Raw genomic sequence first — 18,248 nt, forward strand, 5'->3', positions numbered from 1 at the left:
CAAAATTTTGGAAAAAAGCCCTATGTCCTTAGTACATGGCCAACTACATAGCCAGTATTTAATAAACTAATAGTTATTACCTATTTAATAAACTTTAGGTCTTAACTACATGGTGCTGCATTTAGCCAGCTTTTTTAAGTGATTCTGGACATGAATGCATATTATTTTACACTTAGAAAAACATATCACAAGAGGTAGAACTATCCCGGAGATTTTAACTTCTTTAACAGTTTGTTGATTAAATAGTTGTTTATGTATTCAAACTTTGTCTTTTCTTTGATTTGTAAGTGAATTAAGTTACTTTTCACTAAGTAATTGTTAGTATGAGGAAGATAATGTGTAGATTTCTAGAAGCTAAGGGCATAATGTTGGTAGCACTTCCTGCCTCTCCTAGGCTATCACTTTAATCAGCTTTGAAACATTTTGATGTCTTGTATCTGTCCAAGTTGTTTGTTTCTTATCCCCCTCACGTTTCTTCTGTGGCCAACGCTGGGGAACCTCTGCATCAAAAGAACCTGCATTTCCTGGGGAGGGAAGGGATTGTCCTATTACCAGTAAGTCCTATGACAAAGTGAATCCTAATTCCAAGAACACACAAAATAAGCTCCTTGGAAACCCTCAAAATTATAAAAGTTGATGGAATTCAAGGGAATGCGATGCTGAGGTGGGCCCAAATCATATTATCTTTCTGCGTCTATATACCGCCCTCTGCACAACTGTCTTCATTTTAGACTATTTCCTTCTCATGTGAATCATGTGGTCTAGAGGGCTAAGTGAGAGGCAAATGTTCCCGGGACTCACGAGGATGTCATGAGTGCCTGCTGAAGGAAGGTACAGGGGCATGCCCTCTAGTTAGTGCTGCCTTTATGTTGTTCTAATGCATCCCTAGCTGCAGATATTTTGCCTTTCTCTTTTATTTTAATCATGTTCATTTATATATACTTAATCATGCAAACATCTAAATAAATTTAAGGTCTTAGAGGACAGGCGGTTTGTCCTGCTTCTTTGTACCCAAGTGTATGCCTTGCAGACCACAGACAATAGTGTTGATATTATTTGACAAAAAAAAATGTTGTCTTCCAAAAGAAACCTATAAATTTACATAGTAGAGACCATCTAAATTGCTGCAGTGTTTGGATAAAGACCCTTGATAAAATCTACAAATATATTTTTATGACTGGGTTGTAAAGTCACTGTTTTTGCCATCCCCACAAACCATGAAGATTTGAAATGCAAGTCCGAAAAATACATGTGAGGAATTAAAAGAAATACTCACCTTTTTCTTGCTCACTTTGTTCACTTTTGTTTGGTCAGAAAAGAAGTGGAGTCTACCATGGGAATAGATGAGGGAATAAGAGGCATTTAATCCTCAAGGCTCGTTCCTGTGCCTGCAAATCAGGGAGGTCATTGGCTTGCCCCTTCCTGAAGGCTATAATTATAGCAAAGGACTATTTATTTTCCAGTAAAGTAACCAGAATCTTAAATGTAAGAGATTGTTTATAAGAGTACAGTGTGTGTCTGAGGTTGGGGGGGGTGGGAAGGTTATACAAAACCTTAGGAAAGATAATAGGGAGGTGAGATTATTTTTCTTCGCATATCCAAAATATGAGAAGGTCCAAGACTGTGGAAATGTTCTGAAGTGCAGTAATAGAGGCAAATATGAGGTCAAATTAGGTGATCCTGGTACTTAAGGAACTGAATTAAAGGAATAAAGAAGAGGAATTTATAATAGAATGTATCTGATGATTCATTATAATATATCTGATAATTCATTAATATAAACTTATTTGTGGCTCCAACATCATGGTAAACAAGAACCAGTAAATGTATTAGTAAGAGTAATTGAGAAGTATTTCTAATTTGAAAATACCAACTACATTGTGTTTATCTAGAGCTGATATGGAAAAAAATGGGCAGTGTTCCTTAACACTGATTTTCTGAAGGGTCATAACAAAGGTACTGATTTCAAGTAGAACTGGGCAGACAAAACACAAGATGAGTTCTGTTACTGGCCCAATATCAAGAGTAGTAGTTAGAAAAAAAAAAAAAAAAGAATAGTAGTCAGTATTTGCAAAATAATGAGTAATATGTAAACAGTAGTTTAACAATAGTATTAACACTGTAAGGTCAGGTTTTTGACATGTACAAAGAAGACTAAAATAAGTGCCTGCTTGAAGATATATATATTATAGTAAATTGTGACGATAATTATGGTATATTCTATCTAGATACTTTTTTAGAATCAAATGCTAAGAAAACATAAGCACTGATTTCAGATTTTTAGGCAAACAATACTTTTTGTGATCCTGGGTATGTGGCATGGTGGCACTGTTGAAAATTTGAAGTTCACCATTTGTGGCACAGTTACAGGTCACAGAAAAACAAACACCAGGACTTTGCCACACCTAATAAGAAAGCTCTTTCTTAAAAAAATAAATCCATATTTTTCAGGATCCAGGGTAATCATGGTGCAAACTCTATGATACTGAGTATCTTATGACCCTAGTGATAACAATCCAATTGAAAGCAGACAAACTCATAAAAAAAGAGGGATTATGAAATATTTGAAAAGTAAGCATCTAAGTTTTCATAAGTAAATATTAATTTAGTATTTGTATGAGCTTTAGATATTAAAACTTTTCCTACATTCTCTGGGCCCTTAGAACCAGCTGTTATAACTCCCACTGCTTTATTTAATATTCTATATGCTGTGGATTCACAGACTGGCTAAGAAATAGTCAAATTTTCTACTTTCACTGTAGAAATATAATAAAATCTCTGTTCCAGTGAATGGCTAGACAATTATTTTAATAATGATATTATCATTGCTTCATTTTATCTTTCTTGCTACTAGCAAGGTTTTATTTTATACTCTGAACTCTGGCTAAATTACAAGTTAAACTGAACTATTGTTTGTTTAATGCTCTATTTCCTTCTAACCTTATTTTTGTCTATCAACCTCAGCCCAGTTCCCCAGTGGCTCAGGAAACCCTCAACTGGGATTAAGTAATAGTTTACACAACCTCTCTCATTCATTAACCCAAGTTGACATTCTCATTCTGTGTACCAGCCTTATTGAAGACTTTTTAAGCACCTTCTCCAGCTGCTGATTTGGGTGCAACTAACAACACCTCTTTAATCAAGGAACTTAATATTTCCAAAGAATCTTTCAGCCTATTTCAGCCTTGTCTTTTTAATAATAGCCATTCTGACAGATGTGAAGTGAGATCTCATAGTGGTTTTGATTTGCAATTCCCTAATTAGTGTTGTTAAGCACCTTTTCATGTTCCAGTTGGCCATTTGTATATTTTCTTTAGAAAAATATCTATTCAGTTTCTTTGCCCATTTTTTAATTTTTTTCCTTTTTTTGCTACTACTGAGTTGCATGAGTTCCTTGTATATTTTAGATATTAAGTGCAATGTGAGTCAACCTGTGTATTTATCAGTTATGTGTCAACCTATCATTCTTTTAGTTCCTAGTTCCTCTCCATTAGCACAATCTAATTCTGCCTGCTTCTTCTATTCCTTCTTCAGGATAAAACCTGGTCTCATTTATAGTAAATATGAAGCTTAAAAATCTTTACTTCTCTCCTTCAGCAGATACACAAAGGAGAAACAGAAAATTATATGTTATCATTCCAGATAGATTTTCTTTTATTAGTATGTTGAAAATGATGCCAGTAAGATAAAAGTAGATCTCCCTGGCTCCATCCTCATCCCCAACCAATCTATTTGTCTCCAGACTGCTGCTGGAATAAGTAATCTTTCTTGAAAACAAACCCATTTATGTTACTGTGTCCCTTAAAATAATTTGAGTGCTCCCCAATGGTTTCAGAGTAAAATCCACACTCTTTAGTATGTATTCAAGAAGTTTCCTACCTTGGCCTTGGCTATTTCCTGGTCTTCAAACCCACTAGTGTGCTGGCAAGTGTCTAATTTTCAGGGAAAGGGGGAGTAGAAGTCCCTGATCTGTAGTGCTTGCCAATTTCTGTGGTGTAAACACCCCCACCAAGCCAATTTCAAGCTACCATAGTCACTGGACAATAATTAGGAAGAAATAGTCACCATTGGCTCTGTCAGGTAGTACAAGATAACTCAAGCACACCAGTACCACCCTACCCTCAGCCTATCTTCTAAACTCCCTTTGCCAATTTCCTTTATGTAATACAGTGTATTTAGTCCTCAGACTTTTTTAACTGAAAGTTTGTACCCTTTTACCAGTGTTTCCCTATTTCTGCTGCCCTCTCTACTGCCCACTCCCATCCCCCACGGCCCCAACCCCTGGCAACCAGTTTTCTGCTATTTCTATGAGCACAACATTTTTTTTTTTTTAGATTTCACATAAAAGTCATAACATGCAGTATTTGTCTTTCTCTGTGTGGCTTATTTCACTTAACATAATGTCCTCTGGGTTCATCCATATTGTGGCAAATGACAGGACACCTTTTTTTTTTTAAGTCTGAATGGACAGATACACCTCATCTTCTTGATCCATTCATCTACTGATAGGTAATTAGGTTGTTTCCATGTCTTGGCTATTGTGAATAGTGTTGCAATTGACATGGAAGTACAGAGATCTCTTAGAGATAATGGTTTGTTTCTCTTTTTTTCCGTTTGGATAAATACCCGGAAGTGGAATTGCTGGATCATATGGTAGTTCTATTTTTAATTTCTGGAGGAACCTCCATGCTGTTTACTGGCTGTACTAGTTTACATTCCCACCAACACTGTACAAGGATTCCCTTAACATCCTCACCAGCATTTGTTCTCTCTTTTCTTTTTAATAATAGCCATTCTGACAGATGTGAAGTGAGATCTCATAGTGGTTTTGATTTGCAATTCCCTAATTAGTGTTGTTAAGCACCTTTTCATGTTCCAGTTGGCCATTTGTATATTTTCTTTAGAAAAATATCTATTCAGTTTCTTTGCCCATTTTTTAATTTTTTTTCCTTTTTTTGCTACTACTGAGTTGCGTGAGTTCCTTGTATATTTTAGATATTAAGTGCAATGTGAGTCAACCTGTGTATTTATCAGTTATGTGTCAACCTATCATTCTTTTAGTTCTAGAATCCATCAGTATCTCTCACAACCCTGCCTTAACATGTTACTTAGTCTGCCTCAAATTCCCTTTAACGCTCATTTTGTCAGGTTAACACTTTCTCCCCATTGTTTACAATTCTACTCAGGCATTTCCTGCCCCAGAAAATTTTCTCTAGTTTTCCCCTAACCTTCCATTCTGGATAAGTGGCCTTTCCTCAGTACTCCAGTAGGAGCACCCTTTGCTTATTTCTACCATATCTCTTACCACACTCTGTGGTATTATGTTCACTGGTTTCCTCATTAGCCCCTTGAAGTTTTGGGCTGTGACTTTTCAATCTCCATATCCTTAGTACCTAACGAAATATCTTGAATAAAATATCTGTTTATCAAATGGGCACGTAGTTATGACAAAGCTTCATATTTCAAATAATGTAATAAAATGCTGATTAGTAAAAATAATTTTTAGATAAAGCAGTTTTTCATTCTCTCCCCCAAATCTCTAAAAACTAATTTATAGAATTGGGGAATTTCCAAAAGCTAAATTAGCATTGAAGAGAAATTCTGGGATGTTTCAGTCCCTTCCTTACACACACACACACACACACACACACACACTCCATCATCCACTAGTTTGGAATGAAGATGGATCAAAAAACAAAGAAGGAGAAAAGTGAGAGGAGAAGAAAAGATAAAGATCGGTAGGGTGAAGAGACAGGAATTCCAGAGCTTTGCATTTAATCCAATTTGGGAAAACATAATTAAAGCAATTAAAAGGAGAAATGCAGAGTAACTTCTCTGCTCCTTAAGGCTTTCTTGACCCTTTCAACATAGCTTCCCCTTTGAGTGGGTAACACTGTCTGTATGAAGTACGTTAGGCAGCACCTTCTGGTGGACATTGCTCAAACAGTGGTACCAGTAGAGGCACCCTCCCAGGAAGTTTTCTTTTTGAATCCATAGATTTTTTCACTACGAACCACCAGTCTATGATTTCAAGTTGAAAATAATGAGTGGGTTACGGAAAAGAAGTCCAGAGTGGAGGTCTTTGTCAATACCTTACAGTGCCGCAGGATTAGACTCCCCAATGGCATCACTTCATGGGTCCCAAATACATTCTTGGTACAAAGCATGAGCTTGGCCTTGATGTAGATGCAGTAAGATTAGAAGAAAGTTTGGTAAAGGGCCTGGGGACTTTGGTCAATGAGGAGGGTTGCCCACAGATTGAGGTTTCTGATACACAGTTCTGGTCAGGAACAAAGGAAGAAGATGAGTAAAGAGTCTCACTGCACAATGGTAAGGAGGAAAGGAGGGACAAGAGGTGATGACAGTCATGGCAGGCTAGGATATAGTCATGGGTTTAAACAATAATCTGGGCCCAATTGAAGAACTCTGGTGTCATCTCTCTTTCACTTCTCCTGGCTCTCCACGAAGACATTCATCAGCCTGGTTTCTATTGAGCGTGACACTGTTAGGCACATAAACAGACCATGGCTCTTATACTCTAAAGAAAGAACCGCTTCTGTTGTATTGCTTAGTGCTGGGTAACTGGTGCTTTGTCTTTTGAGTAGCTCTGACAATTCAGTGAGTAAGTACATTAAAATTTGTTTTCTATTAACTAACTGAAGGAAGCAGAAAAATTCTATACACTAAGCATTAAAATTTGCTTCACTTGGAGCAACTTTCTTTATGAATCACTCTGTCACTCCTGGCTCTGATTGAGGTGAGGTATGAAGCCTGCTAAAGCCAAACCACATGGACTTGGTCTGTTTCAGATCTGATTCACCTTAGGAAATGATGATGAAGAAGCAAACATTTTAACACTTAGAATTCCAGAACCCCTATCATTGTAGAGTTCTGAGTCTTTTGAATCCCAGAGATACCTCGAGAAGAAGGTGGATATATTTTTATTTCATTTATATATAAATGCATTTGTACACATGTGTATATAAATCTGTACACACGCATACATAAAATACATCCTGCTCCAAGTATTTCTCTCTTCCCTCTTCATTAATCCATTTCTGTCAAGACCTGTGTCAATCTTGGCCTCTGCCATGAGCCTTCTCTAGCTGTTTAAGCCCACACTGATCTTTTTTTCTAATCTTGTAGCATTTACCACCTGTACCAGTATTTTTGGAACGTATCTATCAATGATGTTCTTTGTACTTTGCATTGTTAGTTAGTTTGTGGGTCTGCCTCTGGCACTGGATTCATTTTATTTAAACCTCAAAACAATCTTATTAGATAGGTGTGCATTTTTCCATTTTACAAGTGAAAAAGTGAGGGTTGGAGATCTAAGTATCCTCTCTAAGTTTGCACAGCTGTTAAGCGCAGGGGCACTTGAGAGCCCATGCTCTTCTCCTCTAGTCTGGGATGGTTACCTCTGGATGCAACTAGGAAGGTATTTGGGGAACCTTACACTAAAAAGTTACAGAAGTGTATTTGAACAAGGAGATTCTAGAATCAAAGGAATTAGATTATAGGAGGCCAAGTGCGAGATTTCCTTTAACTCCATAGAAACGTTTATAAGAATCGATAGGTGGATATAAACAATAAAAGAAAAGGAAAAGTCAAAGATGACTGAGACTAAAAGGGAGAGGGTGGTTATCAATGCCATACAGAAATAGGAAGCTAGGGAGGCCTGGGTGGCACAGCGGCTAAGCGTCTGCCTTCGGCTCAGGGCGTGATCCCAGCGTTCTGGGATCGAGTCCCACATCAGGCTCCTCCGCTATGAGCCTGCTTCTCCCACTCCCCCTGCTTGTGTTCCCTCTCTCGCTGGCTGTCTCTATCTCTGTCGAATAAATAAATAAAATCTTTAAAAAAAAAAAGAAAGAAATAGGAAGCTAGAAGAGGGAATTAGTTTGGGAAGAAAAGTGATGAGTTTGATTGGCATCAATGGCACATTCAAACTTGGTCTAAAGGCAGTTGTAGAGACAGGGCTGGTCCTCAGAAGAGAGAATGCCGCTGGGTGTATGAAGTTAGGTCATCCCCACGAGGCAGCATCCATCACCTCTTGAATCACTAGTGTGGAGCCAGCAGCCGGTTGGCCAGATGCCTGGTTGTATTACGTTCAGGGCCGTCTGAATTGATCGGGGCTAGAGATGATACCCTTTCTGCCTTCCTGGAGACAGATCAGCTCTTCTTTAACTGCTCCCCAGCTTTGCTCCCCTGCTCGAGGTCTCTGATTATGAAGAACTCCGTGGCTATTGAAATTGTGAGGCAGGATTACTTCATCAAGGGGAACCGGTGGCAGCAAAAGTATTGAGAAAGCATCTTTCTTTTAAACTGAAGCAGAGTTGTCTTTGTAGCACAAAACAACATAGTCACATTCTTAGCATTCGACCACACCAGCCTAACAGTCTGGCCTTGCATTAAGGAAGAAGGGCCTGCTCTGTCAGAGAGCTGACTCTTCTGCATTTTACAGAGAATCAGGCTTCAATGTTGACATCTTAGACGTTTGAGTACAGACTGATAGGAGATAAATATGTCTGGAAGAAACATAACCAGACACTGATGTTCAAAGCTCTGTGCCTCTGCCTGCAGTGAGTTCCACAGCACCTCTCTCCCAGTCTCACTAAATAAATGGAAGACAGCACATGAATGAAATTTAGGGGAGTAAGTTATGTGGAATTCCTGAAATTAAAGCAGCTGAGTTTTTAGCCAGCTATATAAAAAGTTCTAGGCAAAGAGGGACTATCTATTTTGAAATATGTATCCCCCAGAAAACCATTATGTGTCAATAGAATTTGTAGATAGGGCGATTATGAATAGAGTTTATATTAAAATGCTTCTGTTAATTTAGTCATGGGCAAGAAGGAAAAAGGGCTGGTATGAGTGAACTGGCAAAGATTTTACAAAATGGTACATTTTTAAAAATCTATCTGCAAGACTGATTTAAATTATCTATAGCTGAGCTAAATCTGTCCTATAGATCAATTAAAGGAATCACTATTTTAAATATATCACATCCTTAATTATACCGAATTAAATGTAATTACATATTCACTGCATGCATCATAATGTTAATTAGGGAAAACAGTTTGAATCAAATACATTGAGGTATATAGCACTTCAATTTTCTTTTTATAAAAAAAAGTATATGTCTGAGGTAAAAAAAAATCTAGCAAGTACTCATGAAAAAGTAAAGAAAGACTAAATTATTGTTTCAAGACTTACAAATTGTAGAGTAATTCCTATTATTTACCCCATGACAGTATATAAGCCCTTGAGTTAAGGAAGCAAGTTTGCAACAAGTTTTTAATAAAGCAGAACAGGGTGTTTACCATTGGTTCTCAGAGTTGACGTCATATAATTACTATTATTACCATTATTTTTTTTATTTTTTTTGCAAGAGAGAGCACACATGCAAGATGAGGGAGGAGCAGAGGGAGAGAGAGAATCTTAAGCTGACTTTCCGCTGAGTGCAGAGCTGGAGGCAGTGCTTGATTGCACAACCCTGAGATCACGTCCTGCACAGAATTTGAGTCTGATGCTTAACCGATTGAGCACCCTGAGGCCCCCACAGAATTATTTTAGAAGAGGATAAACCTTGAACAATTACATGCCTTCCAGAACTTCTTAAAGAATAGGCATGTATATCGAAAATCTGTTAGGCTCTTTTGGAGTAGCCTAAGGTGTTGGGGGACAGTGACTATTTACTCATGGCATCTTAAACATCCTGAGCATTCATTTGTTCCGGCAGTGGGCTGAAGGCAGTTTGGTAATTCCAAGCCCAGAGGAAGCATTGGAAAGCCATCCACAGACCCACCGCATGGTAGAACTGAAAGAGAACTTTGAGATCAATTCACCAAACCCTTCCTTTACAGTCAAGCCTAGGGAGGGGGGTGAAGACCGTGGTGCTATGGAACCTAGGTTTAGTCCTTGCCCTGCTGCTGCTGCTGGTCATGTGACCACACAGTGCCTCAGTTTCCTCCTAGCATTCTTATGAGGATTCAGTGAATTAATATTTGTAAAGTGCTTAGAACAGTGTCTGACAGATTGTAAACACTCTAGACAAATGTTTGTTATATAAGTTTTATATAAGTTTATTATATAACTTTTATTTTAAAAACTCAGACCCAAAGAGATCAAGTGATTTGCCTAAGGTCATGTGACTCATCAAATCCCAGTTGAGTAGAACCAGTCCTGTGCTGTAGTCATGCTCATTCTTTTCCACCATGTCCTTAGACCATCCCTGGAATGTGAGTTTATCTCAGAAATACCATAGGAGCGTATAAGTAAGGAGTATAATACAGTATAAAGAACATAGAGTTTGAAATCAAGAACTAGGATTCAAGCTCTGATATTTACTGACAACTCTTTGAACTTTAGTTTCTTCGTCTGTAGAAATATGATGATCATAACAAATCCAATTCACAGACTTATTTAGAGGATTGAATGAGATAATGTACTTGGAAAACCATAACCCACTATGCAGATGATATTTAACATTGTCACTATGAGCTCCTGTGAGCTGAGAAAGGCCATGAGAACGTCTCAGACCTGCTTAGAATGTCAAGAAATTGGGGTGGGGAGGGTTCTTAACAGGCTCTTTCCACTTTTTCACTTCCCATTTGTTGACTGTTTTCTTTTAAAATTTATTTTTGTTATAATATATTCATATATACAAAAGAATCATGTACTCCGTGTGTATGTATGTGGTGTGCGCATGTGTGTGTGAGGAATAAAACAAATGCCGAATTCTCTACCATCAGCCTGAAAAAAGAGAATATTACCAAAGCCTTTAAGTCCCCTATTATGTACCACCCCAGTCATATCCCTCTCTCTCCCAGAAAAGTGGGTAAGCAATGATTGTGAATTGTTAATCTTTTCCTTGCCTTTAGTTGCACTGTACATGTGTATATGCCTAAACAATATATTGTATTGAGTGAATTTTTTTCTTATTTCTTTTTCCCTCCTGACTCAAATATCTCAAGCTATGTGGTATCTCCCTGTACCCTTATACTATCCGCTTTATTCTTTGTCACTATCTCCCGTCCCCCAACCCAATAAAACATATTACTTCTGTCCTTCAACAGACCTTGTAAGGAGAGACTTTAGAAAAGAGCCAGGCTTCAGGTTTACGTGACCAAGGAGTGGGTGTCACTGACTAGCAGGAGCTGGGACATCAACTGCCAAAGCAAATGAAAGAATCCAAGAATGGAAAGGGTCTCATGTCAGGATAGCCACTCTTAGATCCATTCGGTGTCCTAGATGGTCACTTGATCTTTTGTCTTAATGGAAAAAAGACTTAAAAACAAATTGAGGCAGGTTTGGATGTCATAGTTTGGAGTTTGGACTTTTCCTACAGGCCTTTGGAAAGCAGCTAAAGGTTTTCAAGAAGGGAATTACAGCTCATAACTGCTTCAAGGCAGATGAGATGGGAGACTGGAAGGCCAGTGAGGAAACACGTAGCCTGGGGCAGGGGTGCAGATGTGGCTGGAGGACTTTAACCAGATTTCAGAGGGACTGAGCAACTAACTAGTTGGATGTGGGAAATGTTCAAGAGATGACTGGAATTTTAGAATTACCTGGATGGAAACATGGTCATGTTCACAAACCAAAATAGGCAACAGAGAGGAAGATTCGAGAGCCAAGCTGATTAGAACAGCCCAGAACGCTAGTGGTCATCTTTATGCTGTTGTCCAGAAAACAGTGATTAATTCCAGCTTTTCTCTCAGAAAAGGAATCAGGGGTGGGTGAGTCTACATTTCCTACTTTGAAGAGTTGTAGGTTTTTTTGCATGCTAATTGATAACTTTTGTTGACTGATTCCAATTCTCAGAGTTATGATTTCCCTGACTTTCAGTTTCTCATACTTAAAATGAGGGGCTGGGGTAAGATGGTCCCTAAGGCCCCTTCCATTATTGTAATTGTGCAATTCTTGGAACTTTGCCCAGAATAGTAAACAGTAGCAGAAGAAATTCATGAGCTTGAAAATCAGATAGAACCGAATTCTAATGACTGTTCCAGTTCTGATGCCAGTTCCAGTGTGAATCAGCCAGTGTGGCTGCACCCTCAGCTGCTCTGAGTCTCTTTCTCCTGAAACCTGAAAGCCTTGCAGGGCTGTAAGTCTGCTTGCATGTGAAAATGCCCAACTCTGTGCCTGGTGCAGTATAGATGCAGGTACCTCCCTTTGTTACCAAAAAGAGAGTGTTAGTCTGACTCCCCAGCTAGTGCTGGGGTGAAACCTTTGCAGACCCTTCCTTGGTGCCCCAAAGCAGGTATTTTACCAGAGAACTGCCTTCCACCAGCTATGCTTAGTTTTACCTCAAAGCACAAGCCCTCCTGGCTTTGAGGGAAGCTTGAGTGCAAGGAGACCCCTGGCAGCAGGTCTGTAGTTGCTCTTCCTTCTGGACCCTACCCCACTCCAAATACCACACCCAAGGACTGTATGTAAAGTGGTGAGAAGCCACCCCATCTTCCCTGCACCAATGAGCAGCAAACACATTTGCTCATTATCTTTAAGGGACATAGTGAATCAGACTGAGATTTAGTCATATTTACACAGTGCTTTACCTTTGCAATGCCAAGAACTCAAACCAAGGCTCCCTGATTATTAAAATTCCACTATTCAAGCTCAAAGACAACATGGGGCTCTGTAAGCTAGTTCCTGCCACCCTGACCCCAATCACTGAGTTTATCAAGATTCTCAGCAGAAAGAGACAAGGAGTAGTCCCCTCTCCTGCAGTGAATCCTGGAATGGTACTTTCTCCTAGAAGCTATTGCCCCCACCCTCTCCTCCAGATCTCAGCTACGGAGAAAATGAGAAAGAGTAAGTTTGGGATTCCTTGGCTTATAAAATTTGAACGTCAGTTGAACCTGACATGACGTTTGTTTTTTAGCTCAAAATTGCACAATTTTTCAAGATCAAGGAGTTCTGTAGATCCTATTCCAGCATTGTGCAATGATTTTATACTTCGGAATTTGTTTGGGGGAGAAGAAATACCTTGAGGAGGTACCATTTAGAGACCTTACCATTTCCTAAGGGAGAAGTCTAAAAATGTAAATATACATGAACATACGTAAGTATTTATTGAGTCGGTACGGAGTTCTACATTTACGCCCTACACGAGAAGGCACATACTGGCTGCAGTTCAGGTTGTGTTACTTTCCCTCCAATTAAAAAAGATATAGGAGTTCTTTCAGGTTTGCAGGCTCCATCTCACCTCCATTTTCCTGCTGGCCTGGTTTAGCAAAGCAGACAAGGAAGCAGGCTGGGTAGGCAGATGGGCTTATCTCTGGGCACCTTGTAGATAGAGTAATTTTTAAGGAAGCTGTTATTAAATGCCTACTGTGTGCTAAGCACAATGCAGGGCAGGATGATAAAAGATGAATGAGACCATTTCTGACCTCTTGTTGATAGAAAGCTGCTTCTAATTTACAATCTATGACTACTCCACATGTGGCAAATTGTTTTTATGTTCCAATAAATCCATCATATCTCTGCAAGGTCAAATTTGAGGCTTTAAGTTCCCAAGATGCCATCTAGACATAGAAAAAAGTTTTTTAAAAAGGGGGGGTGGAACAAAACAACCACAACGCTCACCCTGAAGAGCAGTCACCTCTGAAATGGAACACTTGAGATGGTCTTTGGTTTAAAACTGGTCTTTGCTCCTTTAAGCAGCTTCCATGGTTGTGGCTATCTCTGCAAAATGGATGATTGATCACCAATGGAAACTTAATTACCAATTAATCGGTTACTATTGAATTGCTGGTACGTTTCAGTTATCTGCTACTCCTCAGAGCAATCCATAGTACTTCAGTGAAGAAAAGCTTCTAATTAAATAGTGAAATAGCACTCATTAATATATCAAAATAAATGTCTGGAACCAGAACATTTCATTACTTGTAAGAGTCAGTAGGTTTAGCGTCTCTGATACTCCTTGTTAATTTATTGCCACTTACAATGAGGAAATATTATTGCTATATAAAACAGCATTGTAGATTATTTTTTACCATAAAAGTCAATAGATGTAAGAACTCTGTATTCCATGTGACAGAATTTTGACATTAAGGAGTAAGGCTGTTTTACATAAAGATAACTAAGTTTATTTCACTTTGTTGTTCAACACTAAGTTAGTCTGAAATATACTCTGGAAGTTTTCTGATTATTATAAATATAGTAGGATAATAATAGACAATTCCTAATCTTCAAATCATTTTCCTTAACTTGAAACTACATACAAAAATATGTAAAAATAAACTTTTTCTCTTTTTCTTCCAAGTTAGAAGACAGTTCCTTATTATATCCTCCTGCTTCCTGTTATCTCCCCCAAATTTACCAATTCCCAGATGTCTTATAAGTACAGTCAGGAGCCAAACACTCTATTTATTTCTTATAAACTTTTAACTACACCTATTCCTGGAAGAAAAAAAAAATCTTTAGTAATATTAGTTTTTATCTCCACACGCATCCCCCATCCACCCATAATTGATTCACTTGCTTGTTCATTCACTCAATTAATATTTATTAATGGTCTATGTATGATATTTCAATAACTAACAATACAGTGGTAAACAAGTATGGTTTCTGATGGCAGGGACATCAATCATGTAATCCACAAGCAAATAGTAGTTGCAGCTATGAGTGCTATGACACATAGAAAAAATGTATTACAACAGTCAATAATAGAAGCATTTGACCTAGATATTAAGGTCAGAATAGGCCTCCTAAGGAAATGACGACATATTACAATCTGAAGGAGGCAAAGCAGCCAATAAGGTGAATGAAGGTGGAAGGATCACTCCAGGAACATGTGCAAACACCCTGTAATGGGAGGACACGTGGCATATTTGGAGAACCAAAAGAAGACCAGCTCCTGGAGCACAGAGTGCAAAGGAGAGCACAGTGAAGATGAATTTGGGAAGTTCAATAGGATACAGATGATGCAGAGCTCACCAGGCCATGTTAAAAATATTTGTCTTTTATCCTGAGAGCAGTAGGGAGACATTAAGTGTTTTAAACAGAGTGACATGATGAGATTTGTGTTTTAGGAAAAAAAAAAATCTGCACTGTAGAGAATGGATGAGATCAGATATGGCAGGTCTAATTTGGAAGCCATTATAGTAGTTCAGGAATGGGAAGGGGTGGCGTGGATGAGGGTCAAAGCGTGGAGACAGAGAAAACTGGATGGATCCAGGAGATATTTAGGAAGTGCAGTTGATGACAATTGGTAATGGACTGTACATGGGGAGGAATCAGGGATAGCACCTAGATTTATGACTTGTGCATCTGGAGAAATGGTAAAGCCATTCACTGGAGTGTGTTGTATCATGAGCTCAGGCCTGGGGGAAGATTGTGTTTTCTACTTTGATCATGTTGAACCTGAGGCCTTGGAGACATCTGAGTGTGTATTTCCCAGGCAATTTGATATATACACAGTCAGCTCAGAGGAGAGGATAGGGTAGAGGTACAAATGTGTGTGTCAACTAAATAGTAATAGACATCACAGGAGAGACTGAGGTTGCCTAGGGAGAGTGTAAAGAGTGAAAAGAGGAGCAGCCCTCGGATGGAGCCTTAAGAAACCCTGACACTGACAGCCAGGCACAGATGGTCCTGCACAAGGACTAAATGTTGCAATCTGAGAAGTAGAAGGAAAACTAGGACACTGAGGTGTCAAGGTGAAGGGAGGGATCCACGGTGCTTAATTGACATATATTACTGAACAATATTTTTAAAAATCAGAAGCTGAACCTAAAAGATAAATACCAGATTGAGTGGTAATTGCCTTTTTTATAAGTCGGTAACTGTGGCATTTGGTGCACAGCTTTTACATTTTTTTGAGCCTTTCACCGTAATGATGACAAATACTTCAGTGGTATTCTCTAGGTGCTGGGTTCTATGGTAAGAGATTTCTATAAATTAGCTCATTTAACCTTTACAACAGCTCTGCAAGGTAGGCACATTTCTATAATTCTCTCGATTTTACTTGTGACATGGTTAACCTGAATTTCACAAACACATAGAGATTAAAGGGACTATGTAAGGTAAATAAACATGAGAGACCGAGGATCTGATGCAGGAACTTGAGTCTGGGGTCTGTGTTCTGCTATCTGAATTATCTATCAGCTACCACCCCCTACCACCTCACTGCACACAAATGCACAAAGTCACACATTTTAAAATATGTAATGTATTACGTATGACTCTTACATTTATTATTATTCCAGTTGAAATACATCTTACTGGATTTGCCTGCCAGAAACGTTACCTTTATGCCCAGGGCTGAGAGGTTTATAGTTTTGTTTTTCTTTTACAAGCACCACTGAGTTCCATTTTTATGTATGTACATATTCAACCATAGTGCAAACTGTGATAGTAAGGTTTAGCCCAGTTAACATCTATAGACACATGGCAGCACCTAGCAGTCCTAGAGCCACGTAGGTCACTAGAGTAATTTCTGCCTGTCTGGGGCTCTTTGTTTATTTGTATGGTTATCCTTGCCATTCTTCTTCAAGCTCTGAAAAGACACACTAAGAAGTTTTTACCAGCTTGTTCGCATCTGGACTTGCATTAATTCTATGACCATATTTTATTCCAGACACTTTTGAGAAATTCATCAGGCTGTGAAGTGCGCAGTGACGAATATCGAACGGAGTTTACCACAGCTTTGCAGCGTGTTGACTTATTCATGGGCCAATTCAACCAAGTCCTCTTAACATCTATATCTACCTTCATTAAAGGAGACCTCACCATTGCTAATCTTGGGACGTCAGAGGGTCGTTTCATGCAGGTAAATGCTTTCTAAGCATTTCATAGCATTTCTGACTATGTCTGTTTTACCTGGTATGGTACTATTAGTTTGTTTTTGTTTTTACAGTAAGGTATTTGTAAATATTATAAAGTGAAAATCACAGTAAAAGCTAGAGACAGACTGAAAGCAAAACAATGAAGCCTGGTCCACTCTTTGTGAAGTGTATGGCCTATTTTTGTTAAATTCTTGAAGCTTTCAGTTTAAATGTGGTTGCTTTAATTTTCTTGCCCAGAACGGTTTGGGATTTTGTTTGTTGTTGTTGTTGTTGTTTTCCATTCATGATTTCTATCACATGATTGGAATAAAATGAAACAATTAAAGCACTTCCAGGCGATGTTTTCCTATTTCAAGGGAAGCTACAGATCAAAGGAGAGCTATTGTGTGAACCGTGTGTCTCCATGAGAAGAAACATTCACATCATTGAGAAATATTGGCAGGAGTTAGTAAAGGACGTTATCATCAAGATCCCATTGTAACTCCAGCTCTCCTGAATCTGCAAAACGATGTGGTCAGACACAAAGAAGTTCAAATACTGGGGGAAAGAATCCAGATTTTATTAAGAAAAGCTTTTAATGGATAGCAACATATTTCCATACAATAAAAATTCACATTTCAGACTTGCAGTTATCGTGTTCCCTAGATACAAGAATCAGCACTTTGCAGAAATTAAAGTGCTCTTGCGTTGAATCTCTTTGACTGCTTTAATAGTTATTGGGTAGTGCTTTCAATGTGAGTTCATCAGTAGGTTCTTGGTTAATGCAAAATGACCATGGCATCCAGGGATATGTTGACTTTCTACAAATACTAGAAATTTCTTCTAAAGAGAGAGATTCTTATTTCATAATCGTCTGATCTAATTAACATCCTAGTCAGACAGTTACTTCTAGTAAACCAATTGAGGACAATAAAGTTTTCCTGTGACTTGCCCATCTGTACATCCTCTATCTGTATTCATAATTTATAAAATATATTTTTTAAAATTATCACTGTCTTTATAGTGCTTGGATATTGGTCATTGCCATGTTTTTTAAATCATGTTTTTCTTGTACTAGTAGGGCTTGGTGGGATTTTTTTCGAAGTCATAAAACATCTAAATAAAACCTTCCTAGCTTAAAACTAATCGTACAGATCCTGTTATCTAAATGCTTCCACACTTGAGCCTTCCTCCCAGTGCTTCAAATTATTACACTTTCTCCCTACTCCTCTCTCTCTCCCAGGCCAGTGTTCTTATTTACCCACCTCAAACCATTTCGTTCTGTCTTAACTCCTTAAAATCTGAAAACTGGGTGCCCGGTCCCCTCCTACACACACGAGCACTCTAAAGTAATTGAAATATGGTCGAATCTATTATCCTTATAAAATATGTAGTGTTATTTTAAATGTGTTTTTAATCGACATTGCTATTATTCTACAGAATTCCAAAAAATTTGAAGGACCATGAGATAATCTGGCATCT

At 38.4% G+C, this 18,248-nt stretch overlaps 1 protein-coding gene across 1 annotated transcript in view; it reads left to right on the plus strand.

Moving 5' to 3' along the window:
- Positions 1-18,248, plus strand: part of MET (MET proto-oncogene, receptor tyrosine kinase) — a 110,463-nt gene that overhangs the window by 38,521 nt on the left and 53,694 nt on the right. The window contains exon 4 of the mRNA XM_044387785.3: positions 16,580-16,771. Coding sequence (XP_044243720.2) covers positions 16,580-16,771 — 192 coding nt within the window. The remainder of the gene's footprint in view (positions 1-16,579; positions 16,772-18,248) is intronic.

The sequence above is a fragment of the Ursus arctos genome, unplaced genomic scaffold (genome assembly GCF_023065955.2).
Source record: "Ursus arctos isolate Adak ecotype North America unplaced genomic scaffold, UrsArc2.0 scaffold_3, whole genome shotgun sequence".
Classification (NCBI taxonomy): Eukaryota; Metazoa; Chordata; class Mammalia; order Carnivora; family Ursidae; genus Ursus; species Ursus arctos.